At 38.5% G+C, this 26,687-nt stretch overlaps 1 protein-coding gene across 1 annotated transcript in view; it reads right to left on the bottom strand.

Annotated features, from left to right (window-relative positions):
• LOC141130162 (uncharacterized) overlaps positions 1-26,459 on the bottom strand; it is a 35,564-nt gene extending 9,105 nt beyond the window's left edge. Inside the window, exon 1 of the mRNA XM_073618109.1 lies at positions 26,213-26,459. Within this exon, the coding sequence (XP_073474210.1) occupies positions 26,213-26,285 (73 nt within the window). The 5' untranslated portion in view covers positions 26,286-26,459. The remainder of the gene's footprint in view (positions 1-26,212) is intronic.
• Between the last annotated feature and the right edge of the window lie 228 nt (positions 26,460-26,687).

Here is a 26,687-nt window from a genome sequence, read left to right as displayed (position 1 = left end):
ATCAAAATCTAGGTCTGGGTCTTGTGATTCTCACAATATAAAGATCTTCGCTGTAAGATGTATAGTTTTTAAAATACGGCCATTTGTTTAGAGGTCATTTCAGGAAATTTTAGCCATTAATCAGAGTGTACTGTTAGTGTTTGTTTTGTTGCCATGGTTACCAAAGCTTCTGTTATACACAGGGGGGAAGGTGGCTGGAGCATCTCAGCTCTGATTACAGAGCCCGGGGGAGGGGACAGACACACCATGTACTGATTTATAATAGAGGAATATGATGGGGCAGTTTTGATGGGGTAATTCTGATGGGGCAGTTTTGATGAAGCAGTATTTGGGAAGCATAAACAGGGCATGAGCGTTGCTAGGAAACAGTGGTTGTAAACACAAGATGCTGAGACACCCCAAATGCATGTGACTTCATCTGCTAGACTTGATAATGCTTGTAGACTCCTCCCACAGTTTTCACACTACAGAGACAAATAATATACCGAAACGAGCGGATTGTTCCCGATTGGTGTGTTATTACTTTGTGGAATGTTTTGCCGAATGGTCCACGAAATGACGTTTTTGCGGCGAAATTGGTCCCATAGGAATGAATGGCGAAATGTTCAAAACTAGAGTGGGAAGTGACAAAAGCTGACAACCCCATGATCAGCCAAAACATTATGACCACCCCATGATCAGCCAAAACATTATGACCGCCCCATGTAAAAAAAAAAATATTTTTGAAAAAAAAAAAAATTTTTTGAAAAAAGTAAAAAAATAATTTTTGAAAAAAAAAAATCATTTTTGAAAAAAAAAAAAAAATTTCTTTTAAAAAAAAAATTATTTTTGAAAAAAAAATATATTTGAAAAAAAAAAATATTTTTGAAAAAAAAAAAATATTTTTGAAAAAAAATTACTTTAAAAAAAATAATAATTTCGAAAAAAAAATTATTTTTGAAATAAAAAAATTCATTTTTGAAAAAAAAAATTACCTTTGAAAAAAAAAATTACCTTTGAAAAAAAAAATTACTTTTGAAAAAAAAAATCATTTTTGAAGAAAAAAAAATCATTTTTGATTAAAAAAAATTCATTTTTGAAAAAAAAAATTACTTTTGAAAAAAACGTTCAGCTCTTTCAGCGAATGATGGAACTTTTTTACTACTATTTATACTTTTTAAAATATTAAGCTTTTTAACACTTTTCACAGTTACTCAAGCCACTCCACCCCACCCAGTTACTCCGCCCACTCCAGTTGTAGAGGCAAGAACACTTTCACAATTTCCCCAGAAATTGTACCTTTTCTAGTTCTTATTATTATAGCCAAATTTACCACCCTAACTCCTCCCACAGTTTTTACACTACATAGACAAGTAATATACCGAAACGTGCGGATTGTTCCCGAATGGTGTGCTATTACTTTGTGGAACGTTTCGCCGAATGGTTCATGAAATATCGTCGTTTTTGCGGCGAAATTGGTCCCATAGGAATGAATGGGGAAACTAGAGTGGGAGATGACAAAAGCTGAAAAATCAGAACATGATTTCTAAACTGCCGCCACTCCCTCATTTTCAAGCCCACCTACACAAATCTTATATCAAAACGTTCAGCTATCCCTGCTGCCACTAAACATGTCCACGGCTAAGCCATAGTCCTGATAGTTTTCACAATATGACCATTTGTTTGCAACTCACGCCGTCCATTGACATTCATTGAAACTACACTCTAGCCCCTTCAAATTTGAAGGGCAATTTCTAAACTGCGACCGTGCCTTCATTTTTAATATTTCAGAGACATACTATATATCAAAATCTAGGTCTGGGTCTTGTGATTCTCACAATATAAAGATCTTCGCTGTAGGATGTATAGTTTTTAAAATACAGCCATTTGTTTAGAGGTCATTTCAGGAAATTTTAGCCATTAATCAGAGTGTACGGTGTTTGTTTTGTTGCCATGGTTACCAAAGCTTCTGTTATACACAGGGGGGAAGGTGGCTGGAGCATCTCAGCTCTGATTACAGAGGCCGGGGGAGGGGACAGACACACCATGTACTGATTTATAATAGAGGAATATGATGGGGCAGTTTTGATGGGGTAATTCTGATGGGGCAGTTTTGATGGGGTAATTCTGATGGGGCAGTTTTGATGAAGCAGTATTTGGGAAGCATAAACAGGGCATGAGCGTTGCTAGGAAACAGTGGTTGTAAACACAAGATGCTGAGACACTCCAAATGCATGTGACTTCATCTGCTAGACTTGATAATGCTTGTAGACTCCTCCCACAGTTTTTACACTACAGAGACAAGTAATATACCGAAACGAGCGGATTGTTCCCGATTGGTGTGTTATTACTTTGTGGAATGTTTTGCCGAATGGTCCACGAAATGACGTTTTTGCGGCGAAATTGGTCCCATAGGAATGAATGGCGAAATGTTCAAAACTAGAGTGGGAAGTGACAAAAGCTGACAACCCCATGATCAGCCAAAACATTATGACCACCCCATGATCAGCCAAAACATTATGACCGCCCCATGTAAAAAAAAAAATATTTTTGAAAAAAAAAAAAATTTTTTGAAAAAAGTAAAAAAATAATTTTTGAAAAAAAAAAATCATTTTTGAAAAAAAAAAAAAAATTTCTTTTAAAAAAAAAATTATTTTTGAAAAAAAAATATATTTGAAAAAAAAAAATATTTTTGAAAAAAAAAAAATATTTTTGAAAAAAAATTACTTTAAAAAAAATAATAATTTCGAAAAAAAAATTATTTTTGAAATAAAAAAATTCATTTTTGAAAAAAAAAATTACCTTTGAAAAAAAAAATTACCTTTGAAAAAAAAAATTACTTTTGAAAAAAAAAATCATTTTTGAAGAAAAAAAAATCATTTTTGATTAAAAAAAATTCATTTTTGAAAAAAAAAATTACTTTTGAAAAAAACGTTCAGCTCTTTCAGCGAATGATGGAACTTTTTTACTACTATTTATACTTTTTAAAATATTAAGCTTTTTAACACTTTTCACAGTTACTCAAGCCACTCCACCCCACCCAGTTACTCCGCCCACTCCAGTTGTAGAGGCAAGAACACTTTCACAATTTCCCCAGAAATTGTACCTTTTCTAGTTCTTATTATTATAGCCAAATTTACCACCCTAACTCCTCCCACAGTTTTTACACTACATAGACAAGTAATATACCGAAACGTGCGGATTGTTCCCGAATGGTGTGCTATTACTTTGTGGAACGTTTCGCCGAATGGTTCATGAAATATCGTCGTTTTTGCGGCGAAATTGGTCCCATAGGAATGAATGGGGAAACTAGAGTGGGAGATGACAAAAGCTGAAAAATCAGAACATGATTTCTAAACTGCCGCCACTCCCTCATTTTCAAGCCCACCTACACAAATCTTATATCAAAACGTTCAGCTATCCCTGCTGCCACTAAACATGTCCACGGCTAAGCCATAGTCCTGATAGTTTTCACAATATGACCATTTGTTTGCAACTCACGCCGTCCATTGACATTCATTGAAACTACACTCTAGCCCCTTCAAATTTGAAGGGCAATTTCTAAACTGCGACCGTGCCTTCATTTTTAATATTTCAGAGACATACTATATATCAAAATCTAGGTCTGGGTCTTGTGATTCTCACAATATAAAGATCTTCGCTGTAGGATGTATAGTTTTTAAAATACGGCCATTTGTTTAGAGGTCATTTCAGGAAATTTTAGCCATTAATCAGAGTGTACGGTGTTTGTTTTGTTGCCATGGTTACCAAAGCTTCTGTTATACACAGGGGGGAAGGTGGCTGGAGCATCTCAGCTCTGATTACAGAGGCCGGGGGAGGGGACAGACACACCATGTACTGATTTATAATAGAGGAATATGATGGGGCAGTTTTGATGGGGTAATTCTGATGGGGCAGTTTTGATGGGGTAATTCTGATGGGGCAGTTTTGATGAAGCAGTATTTGGGAAGCATAAACAGGGCATGAGCGTTGCTAGGAAACAGTGGTTGTAAACACAAGATGCTGAGACACTCCAAATGCATGTGACTTCATCTGCTAGACTTGATAATGCTTGTAGACTCCTCCCACAGTTTTTACACTACAGAGACAAGTAATATACCGAAACGAGCGGATTGTTCCCGATTGGTGTGTTATTACTTTGTGGAATGTTTTGCCGAATGGTCCACGAAATGACGTTTTTGCGGCGAAATTGGTCCCATAGGAATGAATGGCTAAATGTTCAAAACTAGAGTGGGAAGTGACAAAAGCTGACAACCCCATGATCAGCCAAAACATTATGACCACCCCATGATCAGCCAAAACATTATGACCGCCCCATGTAAAAAAAAAAATATTTTTGAAAAAAAAAAAAAAAATTTTTGAAAAAAGTAAAAAAATAATTTTTGAAAAAAAAAAAAATCATTTTTGAAAAAAAAATTATTTTTGAGAAAAAAAAAATTATTTTTGAAAAAAAAAAATATTTTTGAAAAAAAAATTTCTTTTAAAAAAAAAATTATTTTTGAAAAAAAAATATATTTGAAAAAAAAAAATATTTTTGAAAAAAAAAATTATTTTTGAAAAAAAAAAATTATTTTTGAAAAAAAAATTACTTTAAAAAAAATAATAATTTCAAAAAAAAAATTATTTTTCAAATAAAAAAATTCATTTTTGAAAAAAAAAATTACCTTTGAAAAAAAAAATTACTTTTGAAAAAAAAAATCATTTTTGAAGAAAAAAAAATCATTTTTGATTAAAAAAAATTCATTTTTGAAAAAAAAAATTACTTTTGAAAAAAATGTTCAGCTCTTTCAGCGAATGATGGAACTTTTTTACTACTATTTATACTTTTTAAAATATTAAGCTTTTTAACACTTTTCACAGTTACTCAAGCCACTCCACCCCACCCAGTTACTCCGCCCACTCCAGTTGTAGAGGCAAGAACACTTTCACAATTTCCCCAGAAATTGTACCTTTTCTAGTTAAGTGTTCTTGCATAGCAAGACCACTTACTGTTATCTCACATATATATTATTCTTATTATTATAGCCAAATTTACCACCCTAACTCCTCCCACAGTTTTTACACTACATAGACAAGTAATATACCGAAACGTGCGGATTGTTCCCGAATGGTGTGCTATTACTTTGTGGAACGTTTCGCCGAATGGTTCACGAAATATCGTCGTTTTTGCGGCGAAATTGGTCCCATAGGAATGAATGGGGAAACTAGAGTGGGAGATGACAAAAGCTGGAAAATCAGAACATGATTTCTAAACTGCCGCCACTCCCTCATTTTCAAGCCCACCTACACAAATCTTATATCAAAACGTTCAGCTATCCCTGCTGCCACTAAACATGTCCACGGCTAAGCCATAGTCCTGATAGTTTTCACAATATGACCATTTGTTTGCAACTCACGCCGTCCATTGACATTCATTGAAACTACACTCTAGCCCCCTCCAAATTTGAAGGGCAATTTCTAAACTGCGACCGTGCCTTCATTTTTAATACTTCAGAGACATACTATACATCAAAATCTAGGTCTGGGTCTTGTGATTCTCACAATATAAAGATCTTCGCTGTAGGATGTATAGTTTTTAAAATACGGCCATTTGTTTAGAGGTCATTTCAGGAAATTTTAGCCATTAATCAGAGTGTACTGTGTTTGTTTTGTTGCCATGGTTACCAAAGCTTCTGTTATACACAGGGGGGGAGGTGGCTGGAGCATCTCAGCTGATTACAGAGCCCGGGGGAGGGGACAGACACACCATGTACTGATTTATAATAGAGGAATATGATGGGGCAGTTTTGATGGGGTAATTCTGATGGGGCAGTTTTGATGGGGTAATTCTGATGGGGCAGTTTTGATGGGGTAATTCTGATGGGGCAGTTTTGATGAAGTAGTATTTGGGAAGCATAAACAGGGCATGAGCGTTGCTAGGAAACAGTGGTTGTAAACACAAGATGCTGAGACACCCCAAATGCATGTGACTTCATCTGCTAGACTTGATAATGCTTGTAGACTCCTCCCACAGTTTTCACACTACAGAGACAAATAATATACCGAAACGAGCGGATTGTTCCCGATTGGTGTGTTATTACTTTGTGGAATGTTTTGCCGAATGGTCCACGAAATGACGTTTTTGCGGCGAAATTGGTCCCATAGGAATGAATGGCGAAATGTTCAAAACTAGAGTGGGAAGTGACAAAAGCTGACAACCCCATGATCAGCCAAAACATTATGACCACCCCATGATCAGCCAAAACATTATGACCGCCCCATGTAAAAAAAAAAATATTTTTGAAAAAAAAAAAAAATTTTTGAAAAAAGTAAAAAAATAATTTTTGAAAAAAAAAAAAATCATTTTTGAAAAAAAAAAAATATTTTTGAAAAAAAAAATATTTTTGAAAAAAAAAAAAAATTATTTTTGAAAAAAAAAATATTTTTGAAAAAAAAATTTCTTTTAAAAAAAAAATTATTTTTGAAAAAAAAATATATTTGAAAAAAAAAATATTTTTGAAAAAAAAAATTATTTTTGAAAAAAAAAATTACTTTAAAAAAAATAATAATTTCGAAAAAAAAATTATTTTTGAAATAAAAAAATTCATTTTTGAAAAAAAAAATTACCTTTGAAAAAAAAAATTACTTTTGAAAAAAAAAAATCATTTTTGAAAAAAAAAAAAAATATTTTTGAAAAAAAAAATATTTTTGAAAAAAAAAAAAAATATTTTTGAAAAAAAAAATATTTTTGAAAAAAAAATTTCTTTTAAAAAAAAATTATTTTTGAAAAAAAAATATATTTGAAAAAAAAAAATATTTTTGAAAAAAAAAAATTATTTTTGAAAAAAAAATAATAATTTCGAAAAAAAAAATATTTTTGAAATAAAAAAATTCATTTTTGAAAAAAAAAATTACCTTTGAAAAAAAAAATTACTTTTGAAAAAAAAAAATCATTTTTGAAGAAAAAAAAATCATTTTTGATTAAAAAAAATTCATTTTTGAAAAAAAAAATTACTTTTGAAAAAAATGTTCAGCTCTTTCAGCGAATGATGGAACTTTTTTACTACTATTTATACTTTTTAAAATATTAAGCTTTTTAACACTTTTCACAGTTACTCAAGCCACTCCACCCCACCCAGTTACTCCGCCCACTCCAGTTGTAGAGGCAAGAACACTTTCACAATTTCCCCAGAAATTGTAGCTTTTCTAGTTAAGTGTTCTTGCATAGCAAGACCACTTACTGTTATCTCACATATATATTATTCTTATTATTATAGCCAAATTTACCACCCTAACTCCTCCCACAGTTTTTACACTACATAGACAAGTAATATACCGAAACGTGCGGATTGTTCCTGAATGGTGTGCTATTACTTTGTGGAACGTTTTGCCGAATGGTTCACGAAATATCGTCATTTTTGCGGCGAAATTGGTCCCATAGGAATGAATGGGGAAACTAGAGTGGGAGATGACAAAAGCTGGAAAATCAGAACATGATTTCTAAACTGCCGCCACTCCCTCATTTTCAAGCCCACCTACACAAATCTTATATCAAAACGTTCAGCTATCCCTGCTGCCACTAAACATGTCCACGGCTAAGCCATAGTCCTGATAGTTTTCACAATATGACCATTTGTTTGCAACTCACGCCGTCCATTGACATTCATTGAAACTACACTCTAGCCCCCTCCAAATTTGAAGGGCAATTTCTAAACTGCGACTGTGCCTTTATTTTTAATATTTCAGAGACATACTATACATCAAAATCTAGGTCTGGGTCTTGTGATTCTCACAATATAAAGATCTTCGCTGTAGGATGTATAGTTTTTAAAATACGGCCATTTGTTTAGAGGTCATTTCAGGAAATTTTAGCCATTAATCAGAGTGTACTGTTAGTGTTTGTTTTGTTGCCATGGTTACCAAAGCTTCTGTTATACACAGGGGGGGAAGGTGGCTGGAGCATCTCAGCTGATTACAGAGCCCGGGGGAGGGGACAGACACACCATGTACTGATTTATAATAGAGGAATATGATGGGGCAGTTTTGATGGGGTAATTCTGATGGGGCAGTTTTGATGAAGCAGTATTTGGGAAGCATAAACAGGGCATGAGCGTTGCTAGGAAACAGTGGTTGTAAACACAAGATGCTGAGACACTCCAAATGCATGTGACTTCATCTGCTAGACTTGATAATGCTTGTAGACTCCTCCCACAGTTTTCACACTACAGAGACAAATAATATACCGAAACGAGCGGATTGTTCCCGATTGGTGTGTTATTACTTTGTGGAATGTTTTGCCGAATGGTCCACGAAATGACGTTTTTGCGGCGAAATTGGTCCCATAGGAATGAATTGCGAAATGTTCAAAACTAGAGTGGGAAGTGACAAAAGCTGACAACCCCATGATCAGCCAAAACATTATGACCACCCCATGATCAGCCAAAACATTATGACCGCCCCATGTAAAAAAAAAAATATTTTTGAAAAAAAAAAAAAAATTTTGAAAAAAGTAAAAAAATAATTTTTGAAAAAAAAAAATCATTTTTGAAAAAAAAAAAAAAAAATTTTTGAAAAAAAATATATTTTTGAAAAAAAATATATATTTTTGAAAAAAAATATATATTTTTGAAAAAAAAATTTTTTTGAAAAAAAAAAATATATATATTTTTGAAAAAAAAAATCACTTTTGAAAAAAAAAATCATTTTTGAAAAAAAAAATCATTTTTGAAAAAAAAAATGTTTGTGCTCTTTCAGCTAATGATGAGACTTCAACTTTTTTACTACTATTTATACTTTTTAAAATATTAAGCTTTTTAACACTTTTCACAGGAGCTCCAGCCACTCCAACCACACAACAGTTACTCAAGCCACTCCACCCAGTTACTCCGCCCACTCCAGTTGTAGAGACAAGAACACTTTTCACAATTTTCCCAGAAATTGTACCTTTTCTAGTTCTTATTATTCTTCTTATAGCCAAATTTACCACCCTAACTCCTCCCACAATTTTTACACTACATAGACAAGTAATATACCGAAACGTGCAGATTGTTCCCGAATGGTGTGCTATTATTTTGTGGAACGTTTCGCCAAATGGTTCACGAAATATCGTCGTTTTTGCGGCAAAATTGGTCCCATAGGAATGAATGGGGAAACTAGAGTGGGAGGTGACAAAAGCTGAAAAATCAGAACGTGATTTCTAAACTGCCGCCACTCCCTCATTTTCAAGCCCACCTACACAAATCTTATATCAAAACGTTCAGCTATCCCTGCTGCCACTAAACATGTCCACGGCTAAACCATAGTCCTGATAGTTTTCACAATATGACCATTTGTTTGCAACTCACACCGTCCATTGACATTCATTGAAACTACACTCTAGCCCCTTCAAATTTGAAGGGCAATTTCTAAACTGCGACCGTGCCTTCAATTTTAATATTTCAGAGACATACTATGTATCAAAATCTAGGTCTGGGTCTTGTGATTTTCACAATATAAAGATCTTCGCTGTAGGATTTATAGTTTTTAAAATACGGCCATTTGAATTACTGCACAGTTTCTACAGCTATCATGGTCCTGTGTATTGTGTATTGAGCAGTATTTGTGAAGCATAAACAGGACATGAGCGTTGCTAGGAAACAGTGGTTGTAAACACAAGATGCTGAGACACCCCAAATGCATGTGGTCATACCTTCATCTGCTAGACTTGATAATGCTTGTAGACTCCTCCCACAGTTTTTACACTACAGAGACAAGTAATATACTGAAACGTGCGGATTGTTCCCGATTGGTGTGCTATTACTTTGTGGAACGTTTCGCCGAATGGTCCACGAAATATCGTCGTTATTGCGGCAAAATTGGTCCCATAGGAATGAATGGGGAAACTAGAGTGGGAGGTGACAAAAGCTGAAAAATCAGAACATGATTTCTAAACTGCCACCACTCCCTCATTTTCAAGCCCACCTATACAAATCTTATATCAAAACGTTCAGCTATCCCTGCTGCCACTAAACATGTCCACGGCTAAGCCATAGACCTGATAGTTTTCATAATATGACCATTTGTTTGCAACTCACACCGTCCATTGACATTCATTGAAACTACACTCTAGCCCCTTCAAATTTGAAGGGCAATATCTAAACTGCGACTGTGCCTTCAATTTTAATATTTCAGAGACATACTATACATCAAAATCTAGGTCTGGGTCTTGTGATTCTCACAATATAAAGATCTTCGCTGTAGGATTTATAGTTTTTAAAATATGGCCATTTGAATTACTGCACAGTTATTACATCTATCATTAACCTGTGTATTGTGTATTGAGCAGTGGTTGTGAAGCATAAACAGGACATGAGCGTTGCTAGGAAACAGTGGTTGTAAACACAAGATGCTGAGACCCCCCAAATGCATGTGGTCATACCTTCATCTGCTAGATGAAGGTATGACAAAAGCTGACCCCCCCCATGATCAGCCAAAACATTATGACCACAACATGATCAGCCAAAACATTATGATCACCCCATGAAAAAAAAAAAAATTAACAATCATTTTTGAAAAAAAATGTTCAGCTCTTTCAGCTAATGATGGGACTTCAACTTTTTTACTACTATTTATACTTTTTAAAATATTAAGCTTTTTAACACTTTTTACAGTTACTCCAGCCACTCCAACCACACAATTACTCAAGCCACTCCACCCAGGTACTCGGCCCATTCCAGTTGTAGATGCAAGAACACTTTTCACAATTTCCCCAGAAATTGTAGCTTTTCTAGTTAAGTGTTCTTGCATAGCAAGACCACTTATTGTTATCTCACATATATATTATTATTATTATAGCCAAATTTACCACCCTAACTCCTCCCACAGTTTTTACACTACATAGACAAGTAATATACCGAAACGTGCGGATTGTTCCCGAACGGTGTGCTATTACTTTGTGGAACGTTTCGCCGAATGGTTCATGAAGTATCGTTGTTTTTGCGGCAAAATTGGTCCCATAGGAATGAATGGTGAATTGTTCAAAACTAGAGTGGGAGGTGACAAAAGCTGACAACCCCATGATCATACCACCCTAACTCCTCCCACAGCTTTTAAACGACATAGACAGTAATATACCGAAGGTGTGGGTTGTTCTCGATTGGTGTGCTATTACTTTGTGAAATGTTTCGCCAAATGGTTCACGAAATATCGTTGTTTTTTTGGCGAAATTGGTCCCAAAGGAATGAATGGTGAAATGTTCAAAACTAGAGTGGGAGGTGACAAAAGCTGACAACCCCATGATCAGCCAAAACATTATGACCACCCCATGATCAGCCAAAACATTATGTCTGCCCCATGAAAAAAAAATTCATTTTTGAAAAAAAAAATTATTTTTGAAAAAAAAATTTGTTTTTGAAAAAAAAAAATTGTTTTTGAAAAAAAAAAAAAAAACTTTTGAAAAAAATGTTCAGTTCTTTCAGCTAATGATGGAAACTTTTTTACTACTATTTATACTTTTTAAAATATTAAGCTTTTTAACACTTTTCACAGTTGTAGACGCGATAATTTTTGTGCAAACCAATCAATATGCGCTTATTGTGATTTTTTTTTACCAAAAATATGTAGAAGAATACGTATCGGCCTAAACTGAGGAAGACATTTGTTTTTTTTATTTTTTGGGGGGGATATTTATTAGAGCAAAAAGTAAAAAATATTGCTTTTTTTTGTTTATAGCGTAAAAAATAAAAACCGCAGAGGTGATCAAATACCACCAAAAGAAAGTTCTATTTGTGGGAAAAAAAAGACGTCAATTCTGTTTGGGTACAATGTCGCACGACCGCGCAATTATCAGTTAAAGCGACACAGTGCCGTATCACAAAAAAATGGCCTGGTCATGAGGGGGGGGGGGTAAATCCTTCTGGTCCTTAAGTGGTTAAATTCGGTGCTTTTGTAATTCGGACACATCCAAATTTCCAAAAAATTAAAATTCGTCTGAATTTCAATCCGGAATGAAAAACACATCAGACGTCTACCCGGGGGACATGTCGGTGTCATATATACATCCCCACATGGAGCAGATCGGCTTCCCTGCTGCACTATTTGATGGTATTGTACTCCATACTTGGATCATGGGATCACGTAGTACCAGAAGGGAATTCACTTGGGCGTTGGATTCCCTTTTCATTCATTCACATCTCTCATTCTATTTTCTGCTTCTTTTGGAGAGAGGTAATTCTCCATGAAACTCTCAGTGCTCTATCTTCACCTTCTGGTGACACGAGGTGACATTCTCCAACTCACATCTTCTGGTTTTTCTCCATTCCTGACGGGTATGAGCTCTATCTATCACTCTGAGGTAGCAGCATCTGATTGGTCACACTCATATACATTCATTTCTCTTATAGATCGCTTTGGAGACGTTATTTGGCTCTATTACTTAGCACTAGGGATGAGCCAAACACCCCCCGGTTTGGTTCACATCAGAACATGCGAACAGACCAAAAATTTGTGCAAACACCATTAAAGTCTATGGGACTCGAACGTGAAAAATCAAAAGTGCTAATTTTAAAGGCTTATATGCAAGTTATTGTCATAAAAAGTGTTTGGGGACCTGGGTCCTGCCCCAGGGGACATGGATCAATGCAAAAAAAGTTTTAAAAACGGCCGTTTTTTCAGGAGCAGTGATTTTAATAATGCTTAAAGTGAAAAAAAAAGTGAAATATTCCTTTAAATTTCATACCTGGGGAGTGTCTATAGTATGCCTGTAAAGTGGTGCGTGTTTCCTGTGTTTAGAACAGTCCCTGCACAAAATTACATTTCTAATGCCCTCTACACACGATCGCAAATTCCGACAACAAACTACATCGAACTTTTTCAGACGGATGTTGGCTCAAACTTGTCTTGCATACACACGGTCACACAAAGTTGGTTGGAAATTCTGAACGTTAAGAACGCGGTGACGTACAACATATACGACGAGCCGAGAAAAATGAGGTTCAATAGCCAGTGCTGCTCTTCTGCTTGATTCTGAGCGTGCGTGGCACTTTGTGCGTTGGAATTGTCTACACACGATCAGAATTTACACAAACGGATTTTGTTGTCGGAAAATTTTTGATCCAGTTCTCAAACTTTGTGTGTCGGAAATTCCGATGGAAAAAGTCCGATGGAGACCACACACTGTTGGAATTTCTGACAAGTTCCGATCGCACATTTTCCGTCGGAAAGTCCGATCATGTGTACAGGGTATAAAGGGATAAAAGTCATTTAAAGCTGCTTGCGACTGTAATGTAATTTTGCCCCCCCCAGCCCATTACCAGACCCTTTGGGTCTGGTATGGACAGGGCCGGATTTGCCACAAGGCCAACGAGGCCAGGCCTCGGGGCGGCAGTGGTGCAGGGGCGGTGCCGCTCCTGCGGCGACTTTGCGGCCGCCCCCCCTTTCGGGCTGCTCGTTAAAGTTGATTAAGGGCACCGGTGCCCTTAGAAAAGATGGCCGCGAGCCGCCCACTACTGCGCATGCGCAGTTCTGAAGCGGCTGGGCTCGGGAAAGCTCGTATGCGCTCGGCCGGGCGGCACATGCGCAGTAGCGTGATTGCGCCGCCCGGTGCCATTTTTGAAAAGATTAAGAAGTAATGTCAGCGGTGCGGCGGCGGGGGGAGAGAGATGACATTTCTCATTGCCAGCACCGCTGTTCCGCCCTCCTTGATCTGGTGGCAGACAGGCAGCGTGGCAAGTGACATCAACATCTGGTGGCAGCATGGCAAGTAACATCCCCATCTGGTGGCAGTGTGGCAAGTGACATCCCCATCTGGTGGCAGCGTGGCAAGTGACATCCCCATCTGGTGGCAGTGTGGCAAGTGACATCCCCATCTGTTGGTAGCGTGGCAAGTGACATCCCCATCTGGTGGCAGTGTGGCAAGTGACATCCCCATCTGGTGGCAGCGTGGCAAGTGACATCCCCATCTGGTGGCAGTGTGGCAAGTGACATCCCCATCTGGTGGCAGCGTGGCAAGTGACATCAACATCTGGTGGCAGCATGGCAAGTGACATCTCCATCTGGTGGCAGCGTGGCAAGTGACATCAACATCTGGTGGCAGTGTGGCAAGTGACATCCCCATCTGGTGGCAGCGTGGCAAGTGACATCCCCATCTGGTGGCAGCGTGGCAAGTGACATCAACATCTGGTGGCAGCGTGGCAAGTGACATCTCCATCTGGTGGCAGCGTGGCAAGTGACATCAACATCTGGTGGCAGCGTGGCAAGTGACATCCCCATCTGGTGGCAGGCAGAGTGGCAAGTGACATCTCCATCTGGTGGCAGCGTGGCAAGTGACATCCTCATCTGGTGGCAGGCAGCGTGGCAAGTGACATCTCCATCTGGTGGCAGCGTGGCAAGTGACATCCCCATCTGGTGGCAGGCAGCGTGGCAAGTGACATCTCCATCTGGTGGCAGGCATAGTGTCAAGTGACAAGCGATGGTGGCAAGTGACACGCTCAGGGCTCCCAATGATTCTGCATTATGGTGAGTTAAACTATTTCATTTTACATTACAATGTAATGATAGAAATAATGTGTTTCAATCATCCTGACACCATACCAACCATGGTTCCGGGGATGATTGAGGCACTAACACAGCCATTGCCCTGAAAAATTGCCCGCAAAAAATCGTTACCCAGCGCGCTTACCCTGAAGTATTTTTAGTCTGTACAATTAAAGTCAGTTATTTTCAGTGTTCTCGTGTGTGGAGATATGTTTTTAATTGATCTATTGTAGCAGTCATCAATAAAGGACGAGAATGGTGGTGTGTGTGTGTGTGGGGGGGGGCATTGAAGGACCCAGCCTTGGGGCGGCAAAGGGAGTAAATCCGGGCCTGGGTATGGATATTAAGGGGAACCCCGCACCCAAATTAAAAAAAAAAAAAGCATGAGGCCCCCAGGCCCTATATACTCTGAACAGAAGTATACAGGTGGTCCCCGGGTTACAAACAAGACAGGGACTGTAGGTTTGTTCTTAAGTTGAATCTGTTTGACAGCCTAAAATCATTACTGATGTTGCACAAGAAGGTGCAGAATGAGACCCCAGTTCTATTCCTGTCATTGGATGCAGAAAAAGCATTCGACAGGGTAGACTGGGGTTTCATGATGGATACATTGCGGCACTTGGGTATCGGGACAAAAATGATGAAGTGGATAACAAATTTGTATAATGGCCCGACAGCAGTCGTAAAAGTAAACGGTAGACTCTCTCCAAAAATTAAGATGCAGAACGGAACACGGCAAGGCTGTCCACTGTCTCCACTATTATACGTATTGGCTTTAGAACCATTATTAGCAACACTCCGCAATAACAAAGAGGTAGAAGGAGCGAGACTAGGAGGAAAAGAGCATAAGATCGCAGCTTACGCGGACGACATCTTGATGTACGTATCCAACCCAAGAGTGTCACTCCCAAACATATTGAAAGAAATAAAAAAATACGGAGAACTGTCAAACTTCAAAATGAATCCAATAAAAACGGAAATATTAAACATAGGACTAGAGAAAAAGGAAGTTCAGTTTTTACAAAAAGAATTCCCATTTACGTGGGTAAAAGAACTAAATTACCTTGGAATTAAAATAACTCCTAGAGTGGAAAAAATTTACCAGGCAAATTTTATCCCATTGATCAATGAGGTCAAAGAAGAAATGAAAAAGTTAAGAATACAGCCACTTTCATGGATTGGAAGAATAAATATGTTCAAGATGATGATACTACCAAAAATAAATTACAGATTACAGATGTTACCAGTAAAGACCCCGCAGAGCTTTTTTAAAATAATTAAAACAATTTTGTTAAAATACATATGGTTTAATAAAAAACCAAGAATCAAATACACGCTGATTACAAGGAAAAAGGAGCACGGAGGTCTGGCCGCTCCAGATATAAGTAGGTACTATAAAGCCATAGTTTTAACACGAATGTTAGAGTGGACAAATGAGAAAAATGAAAAAAAATGGGTGGAAATGGAAAACATAATAAGCGGAGTCACATTACATAAGAATATTTGGATTCCACGGAAATATAGAACATTGGACACTGACACACACGAAATAACAAAAAATGTATTTAAAATTTGGGACACCATTCACTTAAAGAATGAATGGAAATATAATTCACCACTATTAGCACTCACAGGATCGAATTTCTTCACCCCTGGGAAGGAAATATTTGGAATTCAAGGAATACGTAACCCACAATTGAAAGATATCACTAGAAATGGCAAAATAAGAACACGAGTAGAAATAGAGGAAAGGAATGGATGGAAGATGAATGAATGGAATTATAATCAACTAAGGCACTTAGTAAGCACAATACCACACCCACTGAGAGACTAAACGAAATTAACCGCACTGGAAAAGCTATGTAGCAATGAAATACCATTGAAAAACGGAACATCAAAAATTTATAGTACACTGACAGATTTGGAAGCACAAGAAAGACCAGAATACATAAATCAATGGGAAAAAGAAATGAATATAAAAATAGATAACCAAAAAGTGGAAAAAATGATAGAAATGGGATATAATAAGGCTTGGGACATGAAGACTATTGAAATGAATTATAAACTAGTATCAAGATGGTATATGACCCCAGTAAGAATACACAGATTTCATCAAGACAAAACCTCTTTGTGTTGGAGAAAATGTGGCCAAATAGCAACGATCATACACATATGGTGGGAATGCCCAATAATAATGGAGTACTGGAAGGAAGTGTTAAATAACATAAAAGAAATAACTGAAGAAGAAATAGAACAAAACATCTGGACTTGCCTCTTCCATATCTATAATAAACCTAAGAAACAATATAGAAAATCAATAGTACCTAACCTCCTGAATGCGGCCAAGGCCTTAATTTCCAAGAATTGGCTAAAAAGTGGAAAACCAGACATTAGAAACTGGCTAAAGGAAATAGATTATCACTACAAAATGGAAGGAGGAGAGAAAAGGGATAATAGTAGATGGGAAAGTTGGAAAAAATACAAAGTCTCAGACATTTATTTAGATAAGATAAAAGAAAGAATAGGTGCAGAGCCAAGTGGATAAATAAATAACATAAAGGAACGGACCAAACACAGGGGAGGGGGGGGTGGGGGGAAATAAGAGGGACTGAGAGAGAATAAGATAATAGTGGGTTCATATTTATAGGAGGTGTTTTGGCGTCGATTTTTAAAATTATTAAATAATATCCTAGAAGGGAAAAACAATAAAGATGTGACGGAAACAATCCACAATGATGTGAAAAATGAGAAGAGATAAAGTTTGACATATAAAGTTGAAATAATGTCTCTCAGAAAAAATTTTGCTGAAGTGGAAAGGAGAAGGGAGAAAAAAGAAAAAAAAAAAAAAAAGTTGAATCTGTTTGTAATTTGGAACAGGCACATTTTCTAAGTGCTCCAGTCCAAAAATCTATTTTTAAGCTTTTTGGAAAACATAGGGAAGGGTTATCACCCCTGTGACATTTGTTTTGCTGTCTGTGCTCCTCTTCAGAAGATTTCACCTCACTTTCTGTCCCAATAACAATTGGATTTGGAAAATTTTTGGTTATTATGGAAACAAGGATTGGTGATAAAGCATCAGTGGAGACACCTTTTTCCCATATGAACTCTTACAGGAGAAAATTTCCCTTCCTAGGGGTAAATTTCCTCTCACTTCCTGTTGTCTCCTTCCGTTTCTAAGTAGGAGTCGTTTGTAAGTCGGATGTTTGAAAATAGAGGACCGCCTGTATATACTATACGGCCTGCCCTATACACTCTGCGGAAGATTGGGCCTTGTGTTGGTGGTACCAGAACACTGTAAGCCCTCACAGCTACTCTTGGTGGGCGCTGGAACGGGCCCTGCTGTGAAATATTATATCAAGAATTGTAATTAAATGCCCCTGTTAAACTGGGGCAGAAAAATTGGGCCCTAGACAGTGGTGGTGGTGGTGGTGGTGGCACAATACTGTAAAGCCTCACAGATACTTTTGTTGAGCGCAGGAAAAGGCCCTGCTGTGAAATATTAAATCAAAAATTGTAATTACGCACCCCTGTTAAACAGGGGCAGAAAAACTAGGCCTTAGGCAGTATTGCCACAACACTGCAACCCCTCTCAGATACTCTTGTTGAGCGCAGGAAAGAGCCCCGCTGTTAAATATTTGATCAAAAATTGTAATTACATGCCCCCCTTAAACAGGGGCAGAAAAATTGGGCCTTAGGTAGTGGTGGTGGTGCCCTGAACTCTTACCGTTCTTAACTCTGAAACGGCGCTTACCGTTATGGTTAGAGCGGCTGCGTATAAGTGATAGAGGAGTGTAGCCCATTGTTGAATAGTCTGTAATCTCAGGCAAAATGGCCGCCGCTAGTGTATTTAAGCTATAGAGCACCCGTCCAATCATATCCCCCTGATGAAGACACGTGACCCCTGTGTCGAACACGCATAGGGGAGGGGCCAGGATGGAGTGAGCAGCACTGAGCATAGTTGGGAGAAGCGTATACTACACTGCATGCCGATCGGCGGTTTTTAAGAAGCTTGTATAGAATGGTGCACTCACGCACCAGGGAAATGTGAGTACCCCTTTGTGGGGATTGGGTTTATGTTTTAATAAAGACAATTTTACGGAATTACACTATATAGTCTCTCTTTATATATTTTCGGTATGATGCATATGGAGCTACATTGATCCAGGTTGGAGACCGTATCTAGCTTGCTATACAGGGCCCGGGGGTGGCTCCACAGCGTGTTTTGACGCAGCTAAACACTGTGTCACATGCTCTAAGGTGAGAGCAATCACTTTGGGGGGTCACCGAGGCACACCGTGGCATGCTTTGTGACACTTGTATTAAGCACGCTGGATAAATTTGGACATTAATGTTTTTTGGACACTAATAACACACTATCTTTTTGGACATCTTTGGACACTGTTATATGCATTTTTTTGGGGCGATGTTTGCTTTTACGGATTTAATTAATTTATTTAAGGTTCACTTGGCACTCCAATGTATTTATTTTTTGATTTCAGCATAGTATATGCATGTTGCACTTTATAAAAATTATTGCACATTTTGCATCTATTTATATATTTATTACGTGCACAGTATATTTATTTATGTTTTCATGATTACATGTTAGAATATTTTTTTTTGCATATTGCACTTACAAACAATTGTGTGTAAACATATTTATGTGTTTTTTTCATATTTTTTCTTTAAATATATATTTATTTTGTGGTATCACAGTCAGGTTGAGTAGTTCACATGATATATACTTGAGCGCAGCGCATTCTTGTTTTATATTAATTTGCACGGCTGTGAATACTAGATCTACGTTTGCTGCTGGGTATTCGTATTTGCGTTTTTATTTGGGCACTGGATTATTGTGGCTCGCAAGACTTTTTGCCTCAATAAATATGTCTACTCCTTCTGTCTTCCTAATGCTCTGTGCTTTCTTTCAGTGTTAATGTAATCAATTATTAATGATTCTGGTGATGATTTTATGAATGAATGGCACCCAAATGCCCTTCACACATTTTGTAGGGTTGGGATAAGAGGAGTTTTGTTGTCAGAGGTCCATCATAGATTGGGGAGACCGGACAAACCCTTCTCCAGGGAAGGAACCTTCATAGATTCACAACTACCAACAATAAAATGGATGTTTCTGTAGCGGCTCATTTCTGCAGCAGAGGACACAATGATCTCAGGATCATATCACTGATGAGGAACTTCAAATCACAGAAAAAGAGGCTGGTGGAATGACAATCTATAAACAAATCCCAAACTCCAGACTGTGGTCTGAACAGGGACAGAGATTTTGTTTGCTAATCTGGTTCTAAAGTGGACCAGAAGTTCCATTGTAACAAACAGCTAGCAATGTGCAATAAAGACAAGAGAGAGGAGGCTCCTCTGGGTGCAGACGTTTAAAACAATTTATTAAAAAGTAGCAACAGCTAGTAATACACTCACATTTATGTGGTGAATATCAAACAAAGCAATGTCCAGCTCAGGAAACGCGTCGCATATCGTGTGACGTCATCTTCCCTCGACAGGATCGGCTGTTACCCAAGCCTCGTTCTGGTGCCTGTCTCCGCTGTTCGGCCGAGGACATCCAGCGTTTTGAGACTGCACAGACCCCCTACATCTACCAGCCGAGAGAGATGACTCCACGGACCCCCTTGATTGACCTGGGACATTGCTTTGTTTGATATTCACCACATAAATGTGAGTGTATTACTAGCTGTTGCTACTTTTTAATGAATTGTTTTAAACATCTGCACCCAGAGGCGCCTCCTCTCTCTTGTCTTTACAGTACTTTTGGGATAAAGGCTTTCACCCCTATTGGATGGCTGCCCTGAATGTGGACTTTACACAGCATTTTTTATCTCCTCCACTTATAGTGTCACTACACGGACTTATGTCTTTTTAATATCAATGACAATTTCCCAAATCTATTTCTGTACATAACTGTTGATATGGATACAGCTGTCACTATTTTGCGCCGATAACTTGTTACATTGTTGTTTATGAATGCCTGCTCGTGCTGCATATTGACTGTGATCCTTACAGATGTGCACATATGTGTGTGCGTGTGAGTTTATACACCCGCATACGCATACATATATATAGCTTCGTATGGTCATAACTCCAATTTAGTCCTGTCCCTTCCCTTATTTCTTTTTATCTTTAGCTTTCTTTTCATTCATACTATTTCTTTTATACCTAATACCATGGATCTTCCCACCATCATAGATGACCATAGATATAAAATTTTAGATAAAATCTCCTCTAGTTTGCTTCAGGTCACTTTTTCAAAAGAGGCCACACTTACAGGTAAAACCAGATCGCACCTTTGTGGCAAGTTTAAACAACTTGAAAGACTGATACAATCCGCCAATCAACAATGGTGGGATCAATTCTTTTTAAAACAGTACATTCAAACCCGGATCTCACCCAGAGGCCTCAGAGTCTTAAAAGAAAGCCCTGCCTTTTTGAGTGCTGAGCACACAAAGGAATGGGCCGGTCTAGCCGAGTTTTGTACGGCTAAATGGATGGGAATTCTGATTTCCCATAGAAAAAACAGATTTGACAAACTATGTGATCAAATACTTTCTATCATAAATGACATAAAAACGACATCCACCACCATCCCCCATGTATGGTTGAATATTCTCCAGAGTAACACCAAAAGGGATGAAGATTCCCTTGTCAATTCCAAAATTGGAAAATTTAAAAGAGATCTAGATGACTACAACTCTGATAGAATCTTCACGTGGAACAAAAAAACGTACACCACTCCCTCCAATATATCACCCACACAGGCTTCAGGAAAGACAGTATCCTCCAATCTATCTTCCTCCGCTTCAGGCCTCCCATCCCTCATGAGTTTACCACCTTCAGTCTCTACTTCCCATCCCCCTCCCCTTATGAGTATACAACTCAATATACCCCGGAGACCCAAAACGTACCCTATATCCCAAAAAACCCGACTTTTTCCTCATACACCTGGTCCACACCCTAAAATCAGCCACCATTCTACTCCCACATGGAAGAAAAGTAAGAAACAACATGATCTAAATCAAAAATACCCTAAAAAGTATATACAAAAAAATAGGGAATTGATCACTTCTCTAAACCTTTTTTTATAATAGACAAAATCCCACACCCACAGTTTCATCCAGTCAGACTGTCAATGTCGGTCCCCTTAATAATACCACCAGTCCCTCTCATTTATCTGTTGCACATATAGATAATATACTTCCCCTTTCAGACACTCCAACTGGAGATACGGTCAACCATCAGACCGATCCACTTGCCCTGCCCCCCCATATTATAGGTTGTCATACCCTTGTTGGTTCATCCCAGGCCCCCTCCCAGGATACTTTTTTAGTGTCCAGTCCCCCTCTGGCAAGCACATCCAGAAAAAGAAAACTCGTAGAAGAGGCCGCCGAGGGGGACGAACCAGACGAGCTACTTTACACACGGAATCCAAAAAAACGGTAAAAATCTTTAATCTGTCTAACCATATCATGTCTTCTGCTGACACGGCACTCCTCAGCCATGGCTTGAATTTTGCCCCTATCAATAGGCCAAACCCCTTTCTGCTTTTTAAAGACCTGAACTGCTACATTAGGAACCTTACTCTTCAGAGACATTATAACATCCAAAAAAACCAAAGATTCATTAACTCCTACCCAGCAGGTTAATATTACCTCATCTCACCCTTCACCGGAAGATGTCGATAACACTTCAGACATCTACGATTATGATTGTTCAGAGATCACACATACTACAGACGATTACCCATGTACAGAAGATGACCTGTCCAGGCTACTCACACAACACCTTGCTACATCACCACCTATTATACATTCTGATTTGAAGCCTAAATCCATCTTCTTCCCAACACACTCAAAAGGATCTTATATAGAAAGCTTCTACAGAGTAGTATTCTCTGACATGACTAAACTTTGTAACACCACATCCACCTCCATATCACATAACCTTTCATCATCAGAAACTAGGTCCCTACAACAATTCATTTCAGCAGAAGACCTTATTATTAAGCCTGCTGATAAAGGAGGCGGTATTATACTCCAAAATAAGATTGACTACATTGCAGAGGCTGAAAGGCTCCTGTCAGATCACACCACTTACACAATACTCTCCAAAGATCCCACCAATGATTTCACCTCAGAAGCTGAAGTTCTGATCATGACTGCTCTCAAAGATAATATCATCTCCAAGGTGGAGAGCCTCTTCTTCCGTAAATCATTCTATTCCATCCCTTACTTTTACCATCTACCTAAAATCCACAAAAACCAGCATAATCCCCCAGGTAGGCCAATCGTGGCCTCAATGGACAGCATTACTTCAGGTTTCAGTCTATATGTTGACAGATACTTACAGCCCCTAGTACATCAACTTCAGTCTTACATACGGGATGGGACACATCTCATGGAGCAACTCTTACCATACAGGTGGGAACCCACTTACTCTTGGCTATCTTTGGACGTAAGTTCTCTGTACACTTCAATTCCCCACGACTTTGGCATCATGGCCCTTGAGTACTTCCTCTCGAAGGATCCACTCATCAATCCCCGCCAGGCCACCTTCATCATAGAAGCCACCAGGTTTTGTCTAACACACAACTATTTCACATTTAACGGTGACTTCTACTTACAGCTACAGGGGACTGCGATGGGGGCAAATTTTGCCCCCTCATACGCGAACCTGGCTATGGGGTTTTGGGAACAACACTACATCTACCATAATAACCCCTTTTCAGCTAATATCGTCTTTTTCGGCAGATATATTGACGATATTATAATCATTTGGGATGGACCCTTAGACCTTATTCCATCATTCACCACACACTGCAATAACAACCAGTACGGATTATCTTTTACATATGACAGCAATCAGACCTCTCTTGCTTTTCTAGACCTAGAATTACGACATGAAAACCAGGAGATCTATGCCAAGAACTACACCAAGCCCACTAGTGGCAACTCGTACCTTCATCTTAAGAGTTGCCACTATCCGCCGTGGATTAAAAATATCCCAAAAGGTCAATTTTGTAGGTTGAGAACAAACTGCACCAGACAAGTTGATTATATAGATGCCAGTATTCACCTTAAAAAGAAGTTCCTTGAGAAAGGATATCCGGAAGATTTAGTGGAGACTGCTTACAACCTATATCTTCATGGGAAACCCCCACATAGTAACACACCCCCCACGAATTGCCCCATCAGATTTATTACTACTTTTCATTCCCAACACAAGAAAATGGAGAAGATTCTCCGGAAACATTGGGATATCCTTCAACAAGATCCCCATCTTAGATCCACTCTCCCCACATATCCACAGGTCACCTATCGAAGGGCCCCCAATCTTAAAAATAAAATTGCCCCCAGTAAACTTAAGACCACTCCAGCTTTCCCGTCTATTACCCCACTCATCCCCCTTGTAGGGATGTTTCAATGTCGGAAAAAATTGTGTAAGACCTGTCACTTTGTCCACCATGGCCAAAAATCCTTTTCCACCAAAGGCCAGACATACATCCTTAAAGACTTTTACAATTGTTCATCCGACTATGTGGTGTATGGCTTGATTTGTCCATGCAGTCTCATATATGTTGGCCGCACCATTCGGCCTTTGAGACAAAGGTTTGGGGAACACAGGAGATACATTGAGGGGGGCACTGACCCCCACAGTGTACCGAAACATTTTGCTGTAGCCCACAAGGGCTCCACCCTTGGACTGTCAGTTTGGGTCATAGAACAGATCCCTAGGTCTCTCTCGCTTGCCGAAAGGTTCAAAAAATTATGTGCAAGGGAGACCTATTGGATCTACCGCCTAGATGTCCTCTCGCCTGGAGGAATAAATGAGTGTATTGAAACTTCCACCATTTTGTGAGATTTATATCATATGGTACCACTCCCTCATTCTCCTACACTTTCACATTATCTTGTTTCAATTATGATCTTTTATTATCTTTTTATTAGTTCTCATGTTAAGTGTTATCATGAAATTTTATCCAGCGTCTTAGAGTGTAACGGGGATGTTTATCCAGTTCGAGTAATGTTTTTGTCTATTTTGTTACGTAGATGTTGACAATGTGTAGACATGCTACCCTTACTTCATTTTGACCTGGACCCTGGATGCAGGTGTATACAGGTGCCCCCCCCTCCCCCTCCCCCCTTTTTTTCCCTACCATCACCCTCTTCAGTTACCATTATAGATTCTTTCTCCCTCCCCCCCTGTTTTTTTTTTTTTCCCCTTCCCCCCCCTCCCTTTTTTTCCCCTCCCCCCCCCTCTTTTTGTATCATTATTATTATTATCAATTTCCCTTTAATATTAATTTTTAAATTATACATCAATTTTGATCTATCCATTAATGGGCTAACATTTACCATTAGGATATGCAATACATTTCTAAATCGTTCCCATATTCCATGTCTGCATATACACTCTCTTTGTGTCTATTTTAAGACACATACAATCATGGTCATCCTCCCCATACATAATTCTTTATACTAATCGCCTTATACACATGTCACCTTTTTCCTTTATTTATTCCTTTATTTTATTTTTTCCTTTCACTTCTTCTCTTCTTCTTTTTTTATTTTCTTTTTTTTTTATTTTTCATGGTTTTATTTCGTCTGTCTCTTCCCCTTTTATTATTGTTTACTCTTTCCCCCTTATTTCTTCCTTATTCCATCCTGTATCATCTTCTGTTTAATTCCTCCACTGCTGACACTTCCACACATAGGACCTCTGGCCACCTCCCCTTTCCCTTCCCCTCCTCCCCCCTCCAATCATTTCAACTTTCCGTTCTCCTTCACATCATTGTCTCACATATAAACATCCCGTCCAGCTCCCAGCCAATCAGCTTGACGAAGGAGCGCCGCCGTCACACCACTCACGGCGTGCCAGCTCAGGAAACGCGTCGCATATCGTGTGACCTCATCATCCCTCGACAGGATCGGCTGTTACCCAAGCCTCGTTCTGGTGCCTGTCTCCGCTGTTCGGCCGAGGACATCCAGCGTTTTGAGACTGCACAGACCCCCTACATCTACCAGCCGAGAGAGATGACTCCACGGACCCCCTTGATTGACCTGGGACATTGCTTTGTTTGATATTCACCACATAAATGTGAGTGTATTACTAGCTGTTGCTACTTTTTAATAAATGGTTTTAAACGTCTGCACCCAGAGGCGCCTCCTCTCTCTTGTCTTTACAGTACTTTTGGGATAAAGGCTTTCACCCCTATTGGATGGCTGCCCTGAATGTGGACTTTACACAGCATTTTTTATCTCCTCCACTTATAGTGTCACTACACGGACTTATGTCTTTTTAATATCAATGACAATTTCCCAAATCTATTTCTGTACATAACTGTTGATATGGATACAGCTGTCACTATTTTGCGCCGATAACTTGTTACATAGCAATGTGCAATGTCTGCTCTGCAAAAAAATGCCTTTGGAGTGATGTCATCACACGCTGGCCAATGATAATGGTTTCCTTTGGAGTGATGTCATCACGCGCTGGCCAATGATGATGGTTTCATTTAAACTTCAAACTTTTTATTTGCTATAAAATACTACCCTAGGCTGGTTCAGTTATATAGAATATTCTCCATGGTTACAGCCGTGATATACAGCCCAAATCAATAAAAGTATACAACGTATATAAGACTGGACAACCCCTTCAGAATCCTAAAAAAGCCCAGAATGTCTATACTCACCAGAAGAGGTTTGGAGGAGGACATAAAGGAGGAGGAGATGAGTCTGGGATCTCATGGTGAATGGGGCTCTCATACAGCTAATGACACAGATAGACAATGTCTAGAGAGGTCACTATCATGTGGTTAGGTAATTTCCGGGGGACGAGTCCACAGGAAAACCACAAGACATGCACAGAGGTGGCAGAATATCACACAACCTCTTTCTATGCACATTATAGAGAGACGAGACATTTACACCATCACACAACAGCTACAAAAAGATTTCACTTCTCTCCCTGAGATGAATTCTAACAACACTTGGTTCAATAGAAACTTAAAAAATAAATAAAGTGCGCTAATTATATGAGAGTACACACATAGATGTGAATACATGTGGGTGGTAGTAAAAACCACAATCTACTGAGAGCAAGTAAATGACTCCATAAGTGATAGAAATATATAAGTGCCAATCATAAAAACTAAAATAAAAAGGAGA

Source organism: Aquarana catesbeiana, linkage group LG02, assembly GCF_042186555.1.
Source record: "Aquarana catesbeiana isolate 2022-GZ linkage group LG02, ASM4218655v1, whole genome shotgun sequence".
NCBI lineage: Eukaryota > Metazoa > Chordata > Amphibia > Anura > Ranidae > Aquarana > Aquarana catesbeiana.
The sequence above is the reverse complement of the archived record's forward strand: the minus strand, read 5'-3'. Positions and strand labels throughout refer to the sequence as shown.